General features: G+C 42.8%; 1 protein-coding gene across 2 annotated transcripts in view; it reads left to right on the top strand.

The window, feature by feature from the left end:
* Positions 1 to 19,363, top strand: part of LOC144784738 (ankyrin repeat and SOCS box protein 4-like) — a 170,889-nt gene that overhangs the window by 13,824 nt on the left and 137,702 nt on the right. For both annotated transcript variants that reach the window (XM_078663726.1, XM_078663727.1), the window contains exons 2-3: positions 2,546 to 2,845; positions 15,303 to 15,793. In XM_078663726.1, the coding sequence (XP_078519852.1) occupies positions 2,546 to 2,845; positions 15,303 to 15,793 (791 nt within the window). The remainder of the gene's footprint in view (positions 1 to 2,545; positions 2,846 to 15,302; positions 15,794 to 19,363) is intronic.

The raw sequence follows: 19,363 nt of genomic DNA, 5'->3' as shown, positions 1-19,363 counted from the left end.
AACCCTAAAAATACCCCTTTACCCAAAAACCCAAAACTGACCCTGAACCCTAAAAATACCCCTTTACCCAAAAACTGAAAACTGACCCTGAACCCTAAAAATACCCCTTTACCCAAAAACTGAAAACTGACCCTGAACCCTAAAAATACCCCTTTACCCAAAAACTGAAAACTGACCCTAAACCCTAAAAATACCCCTTTACCCAAAAACTGAAAACTGACCCTGAACCCTAAAAATACCCCTTTACCCAAAAACTGAAAACTGACCCTAAACCCTAAAAATACCCCTTTACCCAAAAACTGAAAACTGACCCTAAACCCTAAAAATACCCCTTTACCCAAAAACTGAAAACTGACCCTGAACCCTAAAAATACCCCTTTACCCAAAAACTGAAAACTGACCCTGAACCCTAAAAATACCCCTTTACCAAAAAACGCAAATAATATTTTTAATAAAATAATATACTTACCAATACTTACGTTGTAATGGTATGCGTTGTAAAAGTACCTGCGTTGTAAATACATGCGTGGTAATGGTATGCGTTGTAATGGATCCTGCGTTGTAAAAAATGCGTGGTAATGGTAGGTCGTGGTAAAAGTTGCGTTGTAAAGGTTGTATACCGAGAAGCAAAGTTTGTGGATGAGAGGCAAAGTCTGTGGATGAGAGGCAAAGTCTGTGGATGAGAGAGGCAAAGTTTGTGGATGAGAAAGGCAACGTCTGTGGATGAGAGAGGCAAAGTCTGTGGATGAGAGAGGCAAAGTCTGTGGATGAGAGAAGCAAAGTTTGTGGATGAGAGGCAAAGTCTGTGGATGAGAGAGGCAAAGCCTGGATGAGAGAAGCAAAATTTGTGGATGAGAGGCAAAGTCTGTGTATGAGAGAGGCAAAGTTTGTGGATGAGAGAGGCAACGTCTGTGGATGAGAGAGGCAAAGTCTGTGGATGAGAGAGGCAAAGTCTGTGGATGAGAGAAGCAAAGTTTGTGGATGAGAGGCAAAGTCTGTGGATGAGAGAGGCAACGTTTGTGGATGAGAGGCAAAGTCTGTGGATGAGAGAGGCAAAGTTTGTGGATGGGAGGCAAAGTCTGTGGATGAGAGAGGCAAAGTTTCTGGATGAGAGAGGCAAAGTTTCTGGATGAGAGGCAAAATCTGTGGATGAGAGAGGCAAAGTCTCTGGATGAGATAGGCAAAGTCTGTGGATGGGCCTGCACACAGCGAGCCACCCCCTTCCTCCCGTAGTTTACTGTGTGACTGAAGACTTGGAAGGATAAAGGGGCGATTCCCCACAGCTTCTGAATCTCTCCCTTGATTCAGCCAAACAGTTCATAGACAAATCAGTGATTGACTGCTGGCCGCTTTCACAGCTTCCTCTGTGCATGCTTGACAGGTACATCCAAAGACATGCGTGTGGACAGTATTTGTTAAACGTTGACAGCGGTAATATGAAATAGAGCCTGATTAAGTTTCAAGGCTGCAGGGATTTTAAACCCTCTGTGTCTCTCTTTTCATATAAATTAGAAAACCTCTGCCCTCGTAGAGTGAAATGTTCTAACAGCCTTATAGTCTGCTGCAGTAGACTGTGTCGACCATCAAAGGCCAGTTTCCTTGTTGTGCATAACACTATGTAGGATCTTACATGGCCAAGTTTAGGCTGCTAAGGGTGGCTACAAGTGGAGCTTGGTGTAACCTGTGTAATTCTGTGTAGCGTAATCATGCAAAATTACCTAAAAATTCAGTGGCATTATGCAAGAAGAGTAGTTCTGCATTTATCGTTTTCTTAGCTCAGGAATGCCCCCTCATGCTCTAAATGGACGCGAGGGTGCATTTTGCATAAAAAATGGTGCTAAATGAAACAGGACATGAATAGTGAGCAGCCGCTCGTACTTCCTTAATGTGTACTTGGGGTAGGATTATCCCCTACTTGCTTCTGGCATTTTGTACTTGTTTCTAAGCACAAAAGGGACCCTTGCATCCAAAATGGACACAAGGATGCATTTTGCGCTAGAGAATATCGCTGAATGCAACAGCTAAACAGCAGGGCGGGCAGCCGCTCACTCTCGCTAAATGTTGTCTTGCGCTAGGATTTCCCCCCCAAATTACTCTTAATTATGTGAGTGTGCATAATCGCGTAATTGGTAATTCTGTGTCAAAGAGTAACGCAGAATTAGCAAAATTACTCCCATTACTCTGCCATATTAAAATTACTCCCAGGCCTAGCTATAAAGTTATTATAAAGTGAATGAGAATAAATCTGTTTACTTGGTACTTTTTACATACTAACAATCACGAATAAAAAGATTTCACAACATATGTTACATTCATGTTGACCACAGTTTCTTTCAGGATAGCACAGAAAATGAATCACATTTACATAACAAAACGATAGATGCATTAATCCAACAGACTGGTGGAAGAATGTGTATACCCAATCTTTTTCCATATTAAATTAAAAACCTTTTTCATAAATGCATAGTAGAGCTGTATGGGACATGTGATTGATCGGGACATGCATTTCTATAGCATGGTTCACTTATTTTACCTTTTTCTGCAGGCTTCTGGCTTCCAAGCTATAAGATGACATCTTCCTGGGCAACTGGAGTGCATATATCAGTAATGCTGGGACACGTGGAGAGCCTTTTGGTGCTCCTAGGACATAATGCAACCATAAACTGTCGGCCCAATGGAAAAACTCCACTGCATGTAGCGTGCGAAGTGGCAAATGTTGATTGCCTGAAAATCCTTCTCAACCATGGAGCCAAAATTAATTGTTTTTCGCTGGGCGGACATGCTCCCTTGCATCTGTGTAAAACGGAGGAGTCCATACCTTGTGCAAAGCAGTTAGTATGGAGAGGTATGTCAAAACATGTTTTTTCATTGTAATATAGCCTGTATTTTACTATTTTGTGCTACTATGATATTGGTATTTTACAGATTTCTGTTCCTCTTTGAGGCCTCACCTTCCTGTAGCCGTGCATGAAATGTACACAACTATACCTGCTCATGTTTTTCATACATATGAATGCATTTATTTGCGTATTATTTTGCTATACAATATATTGAATGCAAAGTTAATAATGGCAAGTTATCTGCAAGAAAGTACACTTTAAAAACATAGAACACGTTTTTGTCATAATCATGGAATGAAATAGTGAAAAAAAACATAGTTTTTATGATGTAATATTAGTGACAACAGTTTATTTATTTTAAGAGTTTTATATAGTGCTGGACCTGGAGATATCAGAGCGCTTTACATGAAGTTCCACAAAATTACATCAGTTACAATTTACATCAGTTGCTAGACAAACATTACAAGTAACCCTGGGCTTAAAACTACGCTACCGATCCCCCTAACCTAGGGGGAGTACCAAGCAGATGCCCTGAACACAAAGAGCATAAACAAAAAGCACATTTTGTTGAACTTCAGTGGTGATCCCATCATTTTAGGACCACCCCAAGCACAGTTATTGGCAAAAAAACAATCCTAACCAAAGGCCCTGCAAAGCATTATGGGACGAGATTAGCAGTGGGCAGTGAATATTATAGTTTCCAATATCAAAATAATTCTACAAAGAGCTGCAGTTCACCTAGTTGTTACTAGATGTCCCTCAGGAGTCAAATGCAAAGCATTGAAATTATTCTTACATCAAGCTGCAGTACCACTGGTTGTCCCTAGATGTCCATCAGGAGTCAAATGCAAAACCATTGAAACCCTTTCATCAAGCAGTTGCATTTGACTCCTGAGGGACATCTAGTAACCACCAGTTGAACTGCAGCTCTTTGTAAAATTCTTTTGATATTGTATACTATATAATATTCACTGCCCACTGCTAATCTCATCCCATAATGCTTTGCAGGGCCTTTGGTTGGGAATGTTTTTTTGCCAATAACTGTGTTTGGGTTTGTCCTAAGAGGATGGGACCACATCTAAATTGTTCAATAAGATGTGCGTTTTTGTTTCAAAGGCATCTGTTTGGTACTCTCCCTAGGTTAGGGAGGAACCCAAAATCATCACATCTCCCACAGCTTGCTAATTTTTCAGTTTCACCATTTTGAAAGTATTATATGCACTTTAGCATATAAAGATAGAAATACTTATATTATCATATCTGGTCACGTACAGGAAGCTTTTTGCAATTATTTTGTAATTTTTGCACAGTACAGACAAATACAGTGTCTTCAGCTACGCTACGCAGACTATGAACCACACGAAGGCTACGTGTAGTTCTGCTACGCAAACTACGCCCATGGGAGATAAGTAAGGTGTTCAGGGGAAGGGGGTAAGGGTAAAGGGGTAGGAGGGAGACTCGGCAGAGAGACGAAGGAGAGTCTGCCCAAAGTCCGTCCGGCTGGGTAGGTGACGGTTGAGGGGGCAGTCCCAAAACCCATCTCCTCTATAGCTATCAGGTAGCTCCACCGGGCATTGGCTAAATAGCTAGGTCTCAATGGGAAAACGTTAAAGAACATAGAGGGGAAAATAACCTGAGCGTATAGAGGGGTAATGGGGTAGGGTAAAAGAGTAGGAGGGAGCATATGACAAAGAGACACAGGAAAATCTGCTCAACGTGCAGCTGGGTAGGTTACAGCCGATGGGGAAAGTCCACAGCCCATCTCCTCTTTAGCTACCAGGTAGCTCCACCGGATGGGGGAAAGGTCAATGTCAAGTTAAATATCCCATAGTAGGAGCACAACTTGGAAGGTACTGCTGTGGCAGCCATCTTGGGGTCGGGCAAGGGGTTCTGACCATGGTGTTAACAATCAGCCGGTTCCCATTTTTATCTTTTGCTCAACAAGGGGGGGGGGGTTATTGTGCAGAGGAGCAGTTTGAGGGCAGAACCAGTGTCCGCTTATCTCCCGAGGTGAGTATTTACGAGTTATAGTTGCTAGGAGGGGAGACAGCCGCCATTTTAGGATCAGGCGGGGCGCCTCAGGTATCTTACTCGGTTGATCTTAAAGCTGATTGTGGTCTTCCCTAGAGGTCGGAGCTGTTGCTGCCATTACCATTCACCCCATGGACACTATGCTGTAGGTGCTAAAGGGGGCCTCCCTTGGGGTGTCGCCCCCTGACCACTGGCGACGATCTTCTGTAGGCGCCATTTTGGGGTCAGGCGCATTAAATAGAGGCTCTTGAATTGACAGAATTGAAAATGCGTTGTCAGATGGATCCAATGCTGGCAAATGGGCTGAAATCTGTTATTTCCATTGTTTATGCTAGTTTTATCGTTATGATTGACCTATAGTAAAAATGATGTCACAGAGATTTGATATTAATATATTTGTGTAAATTTCATAAAGTGTTGAATAAAAGTCTTCTTCAATATTTACATCATCCTGATCATCCAACAGGGCAATTTATACGGGTATATCTAGAAATGGCGGGAAAGGGCTATCCAGTGCCACTCTTTGCTTGGGTTAAAGGGGAGAATATGACCTATTACTAGGAATAAAGCCCCTTATATCTGTACATACTGAAGGGTTTGTCACATTGTAATGAGTTGATATGTAGCCTCCCTCCTGGTGGTAGGGAATAGTTCGTCCTTTATGTAGTTCCCAGCTCCTTATTCATACTTTTAAAACACCTCTGCGCTCTTTGGGAGGTGCTGATAAGTACAGTTAGTCCAGTTACTAATCAGTAATCTTCTTTATTCTGAGTCCTGGTATCCCTCATCATAGCCCTGACTTTGTGAGAAATTGGTCCCAGGCACATGTATTGTTGTAGCTATCCTTGGTAAAAATATAAAACTGTGACGTGGAAATCCAAGACTCTTAGCAATGAAGATTACTAGTAAATAAACACAAGGAGATGATGGACGGTGCGTTGAAACTTTTCAGACACTCACTCCCAGTCACAGATCTGGGTTGAATCCATCATCGTTCTTTAGCTCACTTCGCTACCTCAGTTCAGACCCAACCATATGCAAATCAGTCATGACCCTGTGCCTCATAGGAACAGTCCACCCCGAAATGCAAAGCCAGGTCTTCCCTGAACCGGAAACAAGCATCCTGAGACCGGTTTTGGGGTAACACCCCTCATCAGCCAGGATAGCTTGAAAACCAGTGGCAAACTGAGCAAGGTTTCCATGTCTGGGCATACCCTGCCAACTTAGGGCAAACAAAGCAATCACAAGGAGATGATGGACGGAGCGCTGATATTTTTCAGACACTCACCCCCAGTCACAGATCTGGGTTGAATTCATCATCGTTCTTTAGCTCACTTCGCCACCTCAGTTAAGACCCACCTTTATGCAAATCAGTCTTGACCCTGTGCCTTATGGGAACAGTGCAGCTGAACTGCAAAACCAGGTCTTCCCTGAACCGGAAACAAGCATCCTGGGACCGGTTTCGGGGTAACAACCCTCATCTGCAAGGCTAGCTTGAATCCTTGTGTTTGCTTTGTTCGCCCTAAGTTGGCAGGGTATGCCCAGAAGTAGGTCCCTTGCTCACTTTGCCACTGGATGCAAGCTAGCCTGACTGTTGAAGGGTGTTATCTTGAAACTGGTCCCAGGATGCTTGTTTCCGGTCCAGGGAAGACCTGGCTTGGCAGTTTGGGCTGAAAGGTTCCCATGAGACACAGGGTCAAGACTGATTTGCATATGGCTTGGTCTGAACTGGGGTGGCAAAGTGCAATAAAGAACAACAATGAATTCAACCCAGATCTGTGACTGGGAGTGAGTGTCTGAAAAATTTCAGCGCTCCGTCCATCATCTTCTTGGGTTTGATTACTAGTAAGTAACACGTTCATTACTTCTTCATCTATCTTCCTTGTCCCAGTCCTTAATTTGAGAGGAGGTAACTAAGCAGATTCACAGAAAGGCAACAAGAAGGAAAGAATCAATAAAAAGGCATAAATACGGCAACGCCCAAAGCACTTTTATTTAGGAATAACTAATTAATTACTTTGAACATTTGCTGCATCCAAATATGTTTAACAAACTTTGCAAAAAACCTTTCCCCTTACATACAGCTATAGAACATCATAAAAGTATGTAGGGATGACCAAATGGCAGCAAACAAATGTCCACCACTGATACACCATTAAATTCTGCCCCTGAAGTGATAACCCTCTGGTTGATGATCGACCTTGAATTGGACCAGGAAGTGTGCCTTCTGATAAGACAAAATATTATTAACGACTCAGGGTAGAGGAAGAAGGATAATGCCCTTGAAAAAATGCCCCAAAGTTACAAAACGAAATCTACCTTTCTAATCGGGGCTCTTCCGGCCATGTTAACTGACAGTGGCATTCGTAAATCAAGAAAATGCCTACGTATATTCCCTGGAGAATGAAAGGGATGCATATAGTCCGGAAAACCCCAATTCTGAGCCAAATAAAAAAGGAAAGAAAGTTGAAAAAAATCAAGCCAAAGCTCTGAACATAAATGAACACACAACGCCTTAATTCTCCAAACCACCACCAAAAATATAATACCTTCTAGAAAATGAACTTGAGATCCACAGAATCTAAAGGTTAAAAAAAAGAACCGTTAAGGCTTGTAGGAGCAACAGAATATTCCAGGAAGGCACTGGTGAGTGGATTACAGGTTTCAGAAGAAAGAAACTTTGTAGGAGGCATTAAGATAGCAATGAAATGGGCTGCATGTCTGTGCCCCTGATAGACTTTATCAATGATCACTTACAGTATAGTTTAGAGACTGTCAGCTCTAATAGAAAGCCTACTCTTATAAAATCTAGAACCTTAACTGAGTCACAAGAATTGGATTTTAAACCCTTTAAAAGATACCAATTCTCAAAATTTCGCCATTGTCGAGCCTAATTCTTCAGTTTAGGAGGCCACCTAGATTTCTGAATGCTATTGCAACCTCAACAGACAATGACTGAGACTGCAATCTCCTGCTGTCAAGTACTAAACTAAATGATGGAGGTGAGATAATAAGGTGTTGGGAAAAAGAGAAACTATGGGATATATTTACAAGCCCCAATCGCCACAGATACGTCACGTTTTTCATGATGTTCCTGTAGCCATAGGGGCTTCGCCTTATTTACAAGGTGGTGTTAAGCCACTTAACGTGCTTAATGCTGCCTTATGAATAAGGCACCCTTTCATGCGATACTTAGCGTGAAAGGGGTGGGCAATGGGTGTTGTGGTTGGCGTTCCGCTGCAAGACCCATTGATTTTGACGCTGCAGCATATATACAAGGGTGGCGTAAATATGAGGCAGCCCCAAAATTAAGACCAGGCAAAACCTGGTCTTAAACAGGTGAAACAAGGAGAAATACTTTATTTCTTCTCGTTTTTGCTGTTTCAATGTATGCTGCATTGTGCATTGCCCTGCACCCATAGAAACACCAAAATGCTGTGTGTGATTATGTGCAGAAAGATGTCCCTTCAAGCTCATAAAAAATATTTTAAAAATGACGAGTTGCAACAATTATAAATCACCATTTATGATTGTTTATGTGCCGGAAGAAAATCCTTTGTGCACATAAACAATCATTTCACACAATGCAGGCACCCATGCACTATGGTGCAAGAGTCCCCGTGTTGGTGCAAGGCAGCTAAATTTAGCGCCAGCACGGGGAGAAACGCAGGGCTGTACCGTATTGTTGTAAATAGGGTGCAGCCCTGTGTTTCTAAAGTGACAGAGTGCTGCGTTAGCCTTCTTGGCTTAACGCTGCACTCTGCCACATTAGTGTTAAATTTGCCCCATTGAGAGGTAAGGAAACAATCGGAAACACCCACAGGAGCTACATAGAGAGGCACAGAAGAAGAGGCTACTATGGTATAAATGTATGCATTCAGGATGAAATGTTATATGGTCAATCTGCCCAGCCTACCTTAAAACACATGGACAGCCATCAATGATCTCAAATATATCTGAGATGTTTTTTGTAGTTTATTTTCACTTACAAGAATTGCACCTTCACTATACACCTGTCTTTAATGGCACATTCTCTGTTGTGTTTAACTTTGCCTACAACATTGAAACAGGCTTGATTATCCTAATGAATTATAGTTCACAGCATTGGTCTGTGTACAAATATTTTTGTTTGGAATGCATCATCTTTCCTAGACTGCATCCACAGATGCCTTCTAGCTGTGACCCCAGATCCTGAAGACAACGCAGCTGCAGATAAAGAATCAAAACAGATATCTGACAAAAAGCAAACGTGTTGCTCCATGTAAAGGTAGAGGTCAAATCAGCCCATTGCTAAATCTAATCTGCCAGCAAATGAATGATGTAGTTCTCATAGGTGCTTGCTCAAGTAGTGAACAAGCAGACTGACTAGGTCCACTTAATTTCAGGTTCCATTTTAAGTTGACTGCGCCCTCTGGAACAGCTTTGAGATGACAGTGCTGCCGTCAAAGGATCTACTCTCACTGTGGAAGGAAATTCCACAGAAAAGGTTTGCAGAGGATATCGCCTTTACAGAAACCTGGCACTTAATAGCATTCCACTCGTGCACCAAAACCTTGTTCACAGCACCATGTAGAATCAGGTGTTCATGGCCAGTCCTCTGATATTGACCAAAAAGAAATCTTCTTTCAGAAAACGTTTAGATGGGCTAAAAGTTCAGATAATTTTGCCCTTGAGAAAGGAGTCCCTTCATTTCTTCTTCTTTGAGCATCTTATCGTGAGTTTCTTGAGTATGAGCTACTCTGGAAATTTTTAGGAGCAGATACCTCTCTAGCTTCAAATGCAGCACCTTTCACTTGCTCCTCCATCTGCAAAATGCCCTTCAAAGTAGGAGTATTCTGTGGTACTACTTGTGGCTCAGGCTACTCTGCAGCACTTGAGGAGAAAGAGTGTTCCTCTAAATATCTGAACTTCCTATAAGCCTTTCTGGTTTCCTCCATTCTTGAACCTATAAGCACCAAAAGCAAACACTGAATACCCATTCCACAGCACAGGCCAAACATAGCTGTCTTTTCCCTGTTGCCAGGTAAAGAAGTATTGCACTCATGTGAAGTCTTTCAAGAAAGCTCTGTTTCATGAAACTAGGCAAGGTGGATGCTACGTTCAGCTGAAAAACAGCACTTTCAATCAGTACTTAGCACAAGCTGATTTGGATGCCCTGGTACCCCTACAATCTTCAGCGAGGGGCTGATTTGACATCACCAGTAGCATCAAGGAGCACCATCAATATAATTGTTAAAGAAGGATTGTAGGGTATATCCAAATAACTTTAATCTATAATAAAACAATAAAATACAATTACCTAGCGATCTGCAAGATAGCCAAGCCCCGTCCTTGTGGAATTGGAATTGGAATTGGAAGCGGATGTGTAAAGCACGAGGCTACCCAGGGGCGTCCCAGCGCTGAGATCGTGGAATTAGCTAGGGAACGGATGTGACCTAGGGGAAAAGCCAGGTTTTCAAGAGCTTACGGAATTTTGATAGGTTGGTTTCCCTGCGAATGTTAAGGGGGTGGGAGTTCCAAAGCTTGGGGGCATTGTACGAAAAGAGGCGTCCCCCTGACCGTGCCTTCTTGATTCTGGGGACGTTTGCCAGAAAGAGGTGGTCGGATCTTAGCTTCCTGTTGGCTTTTGTATGGTTTGATCAGGGTTCTCAGAATTAGAGGGCCCTTGTCCTGGCGAATTTTATGTGTTATGTAGAGGCATTTGAAATTAATTCTCTCTTGGATTGGGAGCCAATGTAGTGAGCTTAGGGCAGGCTTGGCAGAGCATCGATTTTTTGTGCCTGTTAGCAGCCTAGCTGCCGAGTTCTGGACGAGTTAGAGTTTGTTTATGACTGATTTCGGGGCACCAAGATAGAGGGCGTTCCCGTAATCCAGTCTGGAGAGGATGAGACCCTGAATGAGGAGTTTTCTGGAGTGGAGGGGTGAAAGGGGGAGAATTTCTTGTGTGGTGCGTAGAAGACAAAAGCAGATTCCAGCAGTTTTCCTAGCTTGGGCTTGAAAAGTGAGGTCCTGGTCGAGCCAGACACCCAGGCTTTTTATTTCTTTTTTCGGGGAGGGAGCTGGTCCCATGCAAGTTGGCCACATAGGTTTCGGGGGAGAATTTAGATTGATTGCCTAACACTAGGATCTCTGATTTGTCTCCATTTACTTTGAGGAGAGATTTGCTCATCCAGCTGGAGATTTCTTTTAGACAGGAGCATAGATTTTTCGGGGAGCGGTCCGTCTGATTTAGGGAGACAACAAGTTGGGTGTCGTCTGCGTACGTGACCACATTGATGCCGAAAGGGGCTACAATTTCCTCCAGTGGGGACATATACACATTGAAAAGTGTTGGGCTTAAAGATGAGCCCTGGGGCACCCCGCATTGGCGTGGAATAGCTCTGGATCGAATGTTGCCTTCGGAGACCTAAAAGGTTCTATTTTCTAAAAATGATTTAAGCCAGGATAGGGCCAACCCAGTAACTCCTTTTCTGTTTAGACGGTATACAAGGATACGGTGGTCCACCGTATCAAAAGCTGCGCTTAAGTCTAGGAGGATCACTGCTGCATATCCACCCGAGTCCAGGATCATTCGCTCCTCTTCTACAACTGCCATCAGGGCGGTGTCCATGCACTGGCCAGGCCTGAAACCTGTCTGCGAGTGTTGTAGGAGTCCATTAGATTCAAGGAAGGCGGAGAGCTGTTGGTTAACGAATTTCTCCGCCACCTTGCTGATTCCGGGTAGTAAGGAGATGGGCCGGTAGTTGCCCAGCTCCAGGTGATCCAGATGGGGTTTCTTTAGCAGTGCTCTTACTGTGGCTCTTTTCCAGTTGGGGGGAACAGTACCCTGTTCTAGGGAGGCGTTTATTAAGTTGGTAATGGGGGAGGTGATGGTGGGTGTCACAAGTTTCAGGATGTTAAAAGGTGCGGGGTCGAGGAGGGAGCCACTTTTAATTGAATTTAAGATATGGGGGAGCATCTCCACTGTGAGGGGGAAGAAAGAGTCTAGGTGGGGGGCATTAATTGCGGGAACAAGGGGGTGGTGTTCTGGTAGGTAGTCAGGGACTGGGAGGGTTTTTAGGATATTTTGATGGAGAAAAATTCTGAACAACATCCGGCTCAAAGCTTGGGGATAACCATCTCTCTGTCAGGAACAGAACATCTGGTTCTGTGTCTTGAAGAAGCATATCGATTTCCGGTGACTGTTTGGGCAGGGTCCTGTAGTTCAGCAGGGCCATGTTGATTGAAGGCTCGATGGGGATGGGATTGTCTTTGGTGAAAGAGTGTAGGAGCAGTGGGTGCAGTTGCCTTGTCGTCCCTCCAGGGAGAATGAGCGGAGGCATGGTGTATTTGTAACCTGCCTGAGTTGAAGTAGTGTCTCCCGGGTGTAAATTCTGGGGACTGAGGGGAGAGGGGCAGAGATTCCTCGCCTTGGGCCTGTTCTGGCACGGACGGGCACGGACGGGCGCAGACGGGCTTGCCTTTGGCGCGTCCGCTACGCGAACAGAAAGGCATCGTTCTTTTATAGTAGGACAGGGTAGAACAATTAGCCTGCTAACCTGCGCACTGCAAGTGAGGGGAAGTTGTAGTCACTTCCGGCCTGCCTTCCCTCCACAACAATCTGACTACGTCAGTGGTGGACTGGGGAAGGGGGTGCTTTGGTAAGGTGAGAGCTGCTTGATTTAAGAAGCAATTTTTTGCTGATTAAAAAGAGTGATAGTGCGCTAGGTCTGGTGAGCAGCTGTGGTTTAAAATCAATGGGAGCCCTTTGCCACTCGCTCCAGCGATGTGGCAATTCAGTCTCTGTTACCTGTAATGACGAGTCCACCAGTGCGTGGGAGTGCTCGGCTCTTGTACTGGGAGCATAACAGGAAGTTAGTGTGACGACCATGTTGGAGTGATTTTATCTTTTTGGTTAGGGTAGAACAATGTGTGTGCATGATAAGCGATTGCTCATGAATTTAGGAATTGGATGAGGAAGACAGGTGAGAAGGTAATACTATTTAAATAGCATCCCTTCTACTTATGTCATTGGCCTCAAGGACCCCCATTGTGGTCTAACTCGGACATATTTATATTTTTAACTATTTTAAATAATTTAACATTATTTCTTAAGACGTTTAAGTTTAAGTCTCTGACTCCGTCATTTTCAATAGGAGGGGGCTGCAATGCACGTGAGATGCCATGTGCGGTACCAGGCTTTCTTCAGTTCTGAGCTGGAGTAAATTACTACGGTTTTGGGTCCTTTTTGGCAGCAGTGACTGTAGAAGCGCAGTTTGTAACTAGCTGGGGGCCTACTCCTTTGTGAGAGGGTGCATGTCCCTCCCTAAACCCCTTCCTAATCCTAACCAAACCCCTTCTTACTCCTCCCTAAACCTCTCCAGTTTAGCAGTAAGTATGCTTTGTTTTCCTGCACACCCCCTGGTCCCGCCCATATTTACTATTAAGTAGTAAACTTACATGTCTTAGGGTCACCCCGTAGAGAAGATCGGAAAGGTGGAGATTTAGAGATTTAGGTTGTGAATAGCATGTTGTAGTACTCAAGTAGTAATATTGTAGTACTACAAAATGTAGTTTGCAAATCGCCCCCACTGTCTTTTCTCTTCTGGTTATTCCTCATTTTAGAGTGACAAATCATTGTTGTGGAATAATGAGCAAAAAATCTGGAAGGTTGATAACTCTGAGTATTGTTTATTGTTGTTGTTCAAAAGACCACATTCTTGCAGAATGAAGAAAGTGAAAGGCATTAGCTCACTCTTGGTTACTTGTTTATTCTGTAAAATTTGAAAAACTGCTAAATAACATAAAAGTTAGACACAATAGATAAGGATTAGAGAGAAACCCTTATGTCAGGTGACAATGAGGCATGGCATGCAAAATCGCATCACCTATTTTACTTAAAGGCTATCAGGAAAGGTAATTAGCCTTTGCTTGCTGTTCAAGCACCACTGCCCTTGTATGGTGAGAATAATAAACAGAACGCAAGCCTTAATGTTCAAACTGGTATGCATGTGTGAACCAACTCTGAAACTCAAAATAGACTTTCTATTTTCTGTTGAGCTATTATTAGTCTAGAGCTTAGGAAGTAGCAGAACAAGGGTAGAATTGCTATAAAAATAAGCAAATATATTGGAGTTTTTCCTATTATTTACGCATTCAGTAAACGCTCATTGAAATATAGCCCTCAATTTCTAGTGTTCTTCGGTGTGTCCTTCCTTAATGATAGAAGGTTTGGGCTTCCACTAACTATCCCTAAAATCTCTCATGGGCTGATCGTTACCTGTAAATCAGCTCACTCAAATATTGCTCCATGGGTTTTGTGGATGGGTGCAGTCCCTCTGGTTTTCTGGTTCAGTTTGGAACATTGACTGAGTCCATAGTCAATGTGCCAACCTGAAAGAGAAAACTGAACTCTCTGTTTTAGAGCAATCTAGAAAACGTATCAAGAGGATACTAGGATATATGTCTACCTATTCCTCCTCTATAGATGACATGTGAAGGAGATTATGGCTTTTCAGGAGAGTCTGGATAGGCCAAACTCCACCGCCTCCAAATCGCCATGCATGTCTCCCATCAAAGTCCCTATCTCGCCCCATGTTGGTATGCCCATAATAAAAAGGTCTTGCCACTTTTAGTCGTGGTCATTGTTTACTGGAGCGGGAGAGACACATAGCATAAGGGGAACTGAAATGTTGTGTTCTTCCTCTCATGGTGCACAGGGCACATTATTGAAAAAGACAAACCACAATTCTTAATTCAAACCTCAAGCAAAGTAGACTAAAGGCTATCATATGCACACAGATAAACTCCATCACTTTTGGCCCCACATAGAGAACCTACTATCATGTACATACAGAGAGATGTCACCACCTTTAGTCCCACATACTGTGATAAGGCACCACTCCCTACCGTGTGAGCTTTATTGAACTTTCAATGTCTCAAGGTTACGAAGCCTGCAGATGACATTTAGCTGAAAGAGGGGAAAAGCCAATTCCCTCTCATGCACTCATTCATAGTTGTCTGGTAAATGTACACTAACGCCAAAAATAAGTAACAGAGTAATCCAATCCAGCATATGTGAAATTACTTCAAATTTAGTTATAATTGGTGCAAAACATGCAGAATCAGGGTTTCTGCGTGCATGTTTTTCCACATTAAAATTATTTTGCTGTTGCTAACCGATAGAGTTGCCCTGTGTTGTGACGTGGTTTACTGCAATTTAAAAAACAAAAGTTATGTTAAATGTGAAGTAAGTATTAGCTTCACTTTCTACACAGAGAATACTGAGAAGTAGAGGTGGTGGGGGCACCAGCTGTTCACACGGTAGCTGACACATTTGTATGTCTTGCACCTAATAACTGATCTGATGCAGGTTTACCTTGAAGCTGTATGACAATTTACTGGCATGGTCCATTTGTTTTAATAATTGTTTTATTTTTATCTGAAATCCAGGTGCAAATGTAAACATACGAAGCAACAACGAAATGGAAGAGACTCCGCTGCACACAGTGGCACGTGCCGGCGTACCTGAGCTTGTAGCCTTTTATGTTAGCCATGGGGCAGATGTTGATAGTTTCAATGCTGAAATGGAAACTCCCTTGGCAACTGCAGCATACTGGACTCTAGAAATGAAGGAGCAGGTATACAGCTCAAACCACCAGCTTATCTGCCGGATGCTGTTAGACTGTAATGCAAACATCAATGCCCGTGATGAGGACATGAAGGCACCTCTTCACAAGGCTGCTTGGAACTGTGACCATGTACTGCTCAACATGATGCTGGACGCCGGAGCAGAAGCAAATGCCATGGATGTCAATGGCTGTGCACCCATCCAATATGTGCTAAAGGTGACAGGGGTGCGTCCAGCTGCTCTGCCAGAAATCTGCTACCAATTGCTCTTAAACCACGGAGCAGCTCGAATATATCCACCCCAGTTTCATAAGGTATGGCATTTATATTTGGACTGGTACCTAGAGACTCTGTGTAAAGTTCCAATTGACCTCTCATTAATGATGCTTTATGGATCTGGTGTATGTCAGATGGATTTGTTAACGTAGAACAATGGTTCTGCACGGGTTTCCTATTGATTCTAGTTGTAAAATGAAACTGATTATTGGTATCACATGATCTCTATTGGGTTCAGTTATTATTTATTTCCTTAGCTTTTTACACTGGAAAGATATATTTGAATACCCCAACATATATAGGTCTCAACTGTACCCAGTAAGAGCTGCTGAACTGAATATCCTATCAGGGGAGGAAGCACACATTACCTGTCATTCTAACCGTTAGAATTATTGCATGAAAAGGGCAGTACAGTGCATTGCCTTTTATTGTCTATCTTCGTTTTACCTCATAATTGCATGTTCTCAGGTCAGAATGGGGGATGAGTTCATTTTTTTCTGCTTGGTAAAACTTCACGTTTTTCCCTTTCAATCAATCAATCAACGGCTTTTCAACCTGAATAGATACAAGTTTTCTCCACACAAAGATCATGGTGAAATTTGCGTGGCGAAAAATGATGAGTAGAAGAGCAATTGGTTCTGATCAAAGAATGTATACTCAGACACAGAAGCTATATGCGCCCAACAGGAAGTTTTCCCTTGGAAACAAAATATTGATAAGGATTATGTTGTATGCCTCAGGGTTTTCTACGCAGGTGAATCCCAGATTCTCCTACGAGAAGGGCTTCCTGGTCCTCAACTCATTTGAATTGTGTGTAAATTCAGTGGCAATTGGTTGATCAATGATTGTCTTAAGCTTAACTCTGATGAAATGGAGGTCCTCTTTTTTGGAACTAAGCATTACCCTGGTTCATTTAACTGGTGGCCTTCGGAGCTGGGGCCTTCTCCCTCCCCTGCCTCAATTAGGGGATTTAACTTGATTCCGAACTTTCATTTGCCCCCCCCCCCTCCCCCCCAAATTAAAGCTGCATTGGCCGGCTGTTTTTTCTACTCTTAAATCACTACGGATAATATCATATGTTATGCGCAATTACACTTGTAAAACAGTTGTTCACTCTTTAGTGACGTCAAAACTGGATTACGTAGCTCACCTGATTCTCAAAATTACAGTGCATCAATGATTAACGCCCCTATTACAACAGCTTCATTGGCTGCCTGTTACCAAATGAGTCTAATTCAAGGCTCTTATCCTGGCCTTTAGAGCCCTTGTTCATAAAGGCCCAATATATCTAAGGAAAGAATCAAGGCATATTCTCAATCTAGATCCTTGAGATCTAGTACCAAAAATGTCTTCTGATTCCTCGTGTGCACAAAGCAAGAAGGGTTCGAAGATCTTTTGTCTACCTTATGACTCGGTTCTGCAATACCCTTCCGCTTAGCTTCTGGCTAGCTTCTTCAGAATCTATTTTCAGGAAAAACCTGAAAACGTTTCATTTTAACTTAACCCTCTAACTTCCTATCTGTGGCGACTTTTAGTTGCTAGTGCCTGGCGCTCATTCTGAAGCAACCATGTGCTTTATAAACTCTTTGTATTTGTATTTAGGTGAATCCATGCTAGTCTTCAATATTCATGATACAAGAGAACCAGTTGACTCGTTGAAAAAAATAAAGAATCCATTTTACAAATCAATTAATATGACTTTAAAAAATATGTATATATGTTCTCTCTTTTGGTTCACTGTAGACAATGCTGTACAAGAAATCTAAAATATTAGATAGCGTACTTTAACTTTGCATGAAGGGTGGGTGGGGAAAGCCACGAGACAGAGAAGATTGAATGTGAGATGGCCAGGCACACTGAAAACTGGGAAAGGTGTACTATTGTTGATCTGATCAAGCTAGAGCTTGCATCAGGAATAGTCAAGAGAATAGCTCTATTTCCGGAAAGAAATAAACCATGCAGTTGATGATTAATGTGTGAAAATTGATTTACAGGAGGAGTAAACTTTGATCTAGGGGTTTGGCTAATTAAGCCTGGCTTGAGAGATGAAAAAGCAGAATGAAAGTAGTTTGTGTGGAAGAGCATGCAGGAAATCGAATTGTAGAAGTTTTACGTTTATTGTCAGAAAGTGAATTATTAATTGATTGGGATGAATGGTAGTCCACCACAAGTAATAATGTTGCCAATGTGTTAGGTTCAACACAGGGTTTCAGCAATTCAATAATTTAAACCCAAGATCACCAATCTAAAATATGGTAGCTATGAAATGGAGCAAACAGACTTATCTTTGAAAAATATAAAAACAGCAAACAATTTAATAGACAAAATGACCCTAAATTGATAAAAACCCTATCAAAAGAAACAGATATATGAATTTTATAATATATTTGACACAAAGAACCAAGAAAAAGTAGAACGCCAATCAGTAATCACTGTTTACAGTTAACTGGGACCTAGACGCAATTTCCAGCTGACCGCTATCGTGCGTGTGTCAGATACTCCAAGCAGAATTTTACCATTACATTTTTTACCTTCTGACTTATTCTGAGAAATAGAAGTCAGAATCCTTCAGGGATGCAAGGCAGCAGGTTGTATCTGGCGAAGTCCCTTCAAAGACAGACAGGCATTGAGTGAGGATCCTCTGAAGCCATTGATTTTGGCAGGGAAAGGTCAGAAAGGGCAAAGTCAAATTCCCCTACCTCGAGAATAGGACAGGGCAGCAGGCTGCATCTAGGAAGGGTGCACCAAATTTGAATATGCTTGCTGCAAGGGCCCACTGAACTGCGTTTTCAGACAGCAAAAAGCTCAGTGCAGGACCAACCAAATGTTCTTGTCCAGTGAGGTTGTGCCTTGGGTAGTTGATCTTAGTCACCTGGAGGTCTGGAAGTATAACATTTGTCAAAGTCTAAATTTTACTGATATTTTAAAATAAGTTCTTCTGAACACTGGTAAGAATTCTAGAACCTCAGGGACAGCATATTCTGGTCAAGACTCACTCCACCAGAGGAAACCAGCCAAGTCCAGCTCTTTTCCAGTTGCAACTAGTCACTTGAGGAAAAAGGCTGCTTGCAATTTCGATGACCCTGTAGCCACTCAGGAGGTCACTCAACTTAGGTACAATTCGGAGCTGGTTCTTCCACAGGTCTAGATAGGGTTTTGAGGAGCTGGTAAGTGAGTGGGGTCTATTTTCCGGTACCGAGGTGCTGAGGGAGACTCCTGTACACTCCATAACCAATGGGGAAAAAGTTCCTGTACGTAGGCCTACCCAGTTTTACAACACATACTGTTTGTCCCACTGCAAACTAATCCTGAATGAGCTATTCTAAGGGAATTCTAAGCCTTCAGCCACCGATGGGACACTGTGAGCCAGCCAGGGTTTTTGTTGTGACCAGCCCCCCTCCCACAAGACTGGTGCCCAGTCAGCTAGAGTAGGTCAAAAGATCAAATGCTTACCTTCCTCAGGCTTCCCCTTACACTTTAGTGTTAAAGGAGTCTCATCCGTGTCCCTTTGCAGTAAATAACATTCTGAACCCTCCCAGCTGTTCTGCCTGGGCTGACAGGCATCACATACCTCACCCCTAACCAACCTTTCACCAGGCGCAAGTCAT

The sequence above is a fragment of the Lissotriton helveticus genome, chromosome 10, assembly GCF_964261635.1.
Source record: "Lissotriton helveticus chromosome 10, aLisHel1.1, whole genome shotgun sequence".
NCBI classification, from domain to species: domain Eukaryota; kingdom Metazoa; phylum Chordata; class Amphibia; order Caudata; family Salamandridae; genus Lissotriton; species Lissotriton helveticus.
Note: the sequence above shows the minus strand (reverse complement) of the source record. Positions and strands in the feature narration are given on the sequence as shown.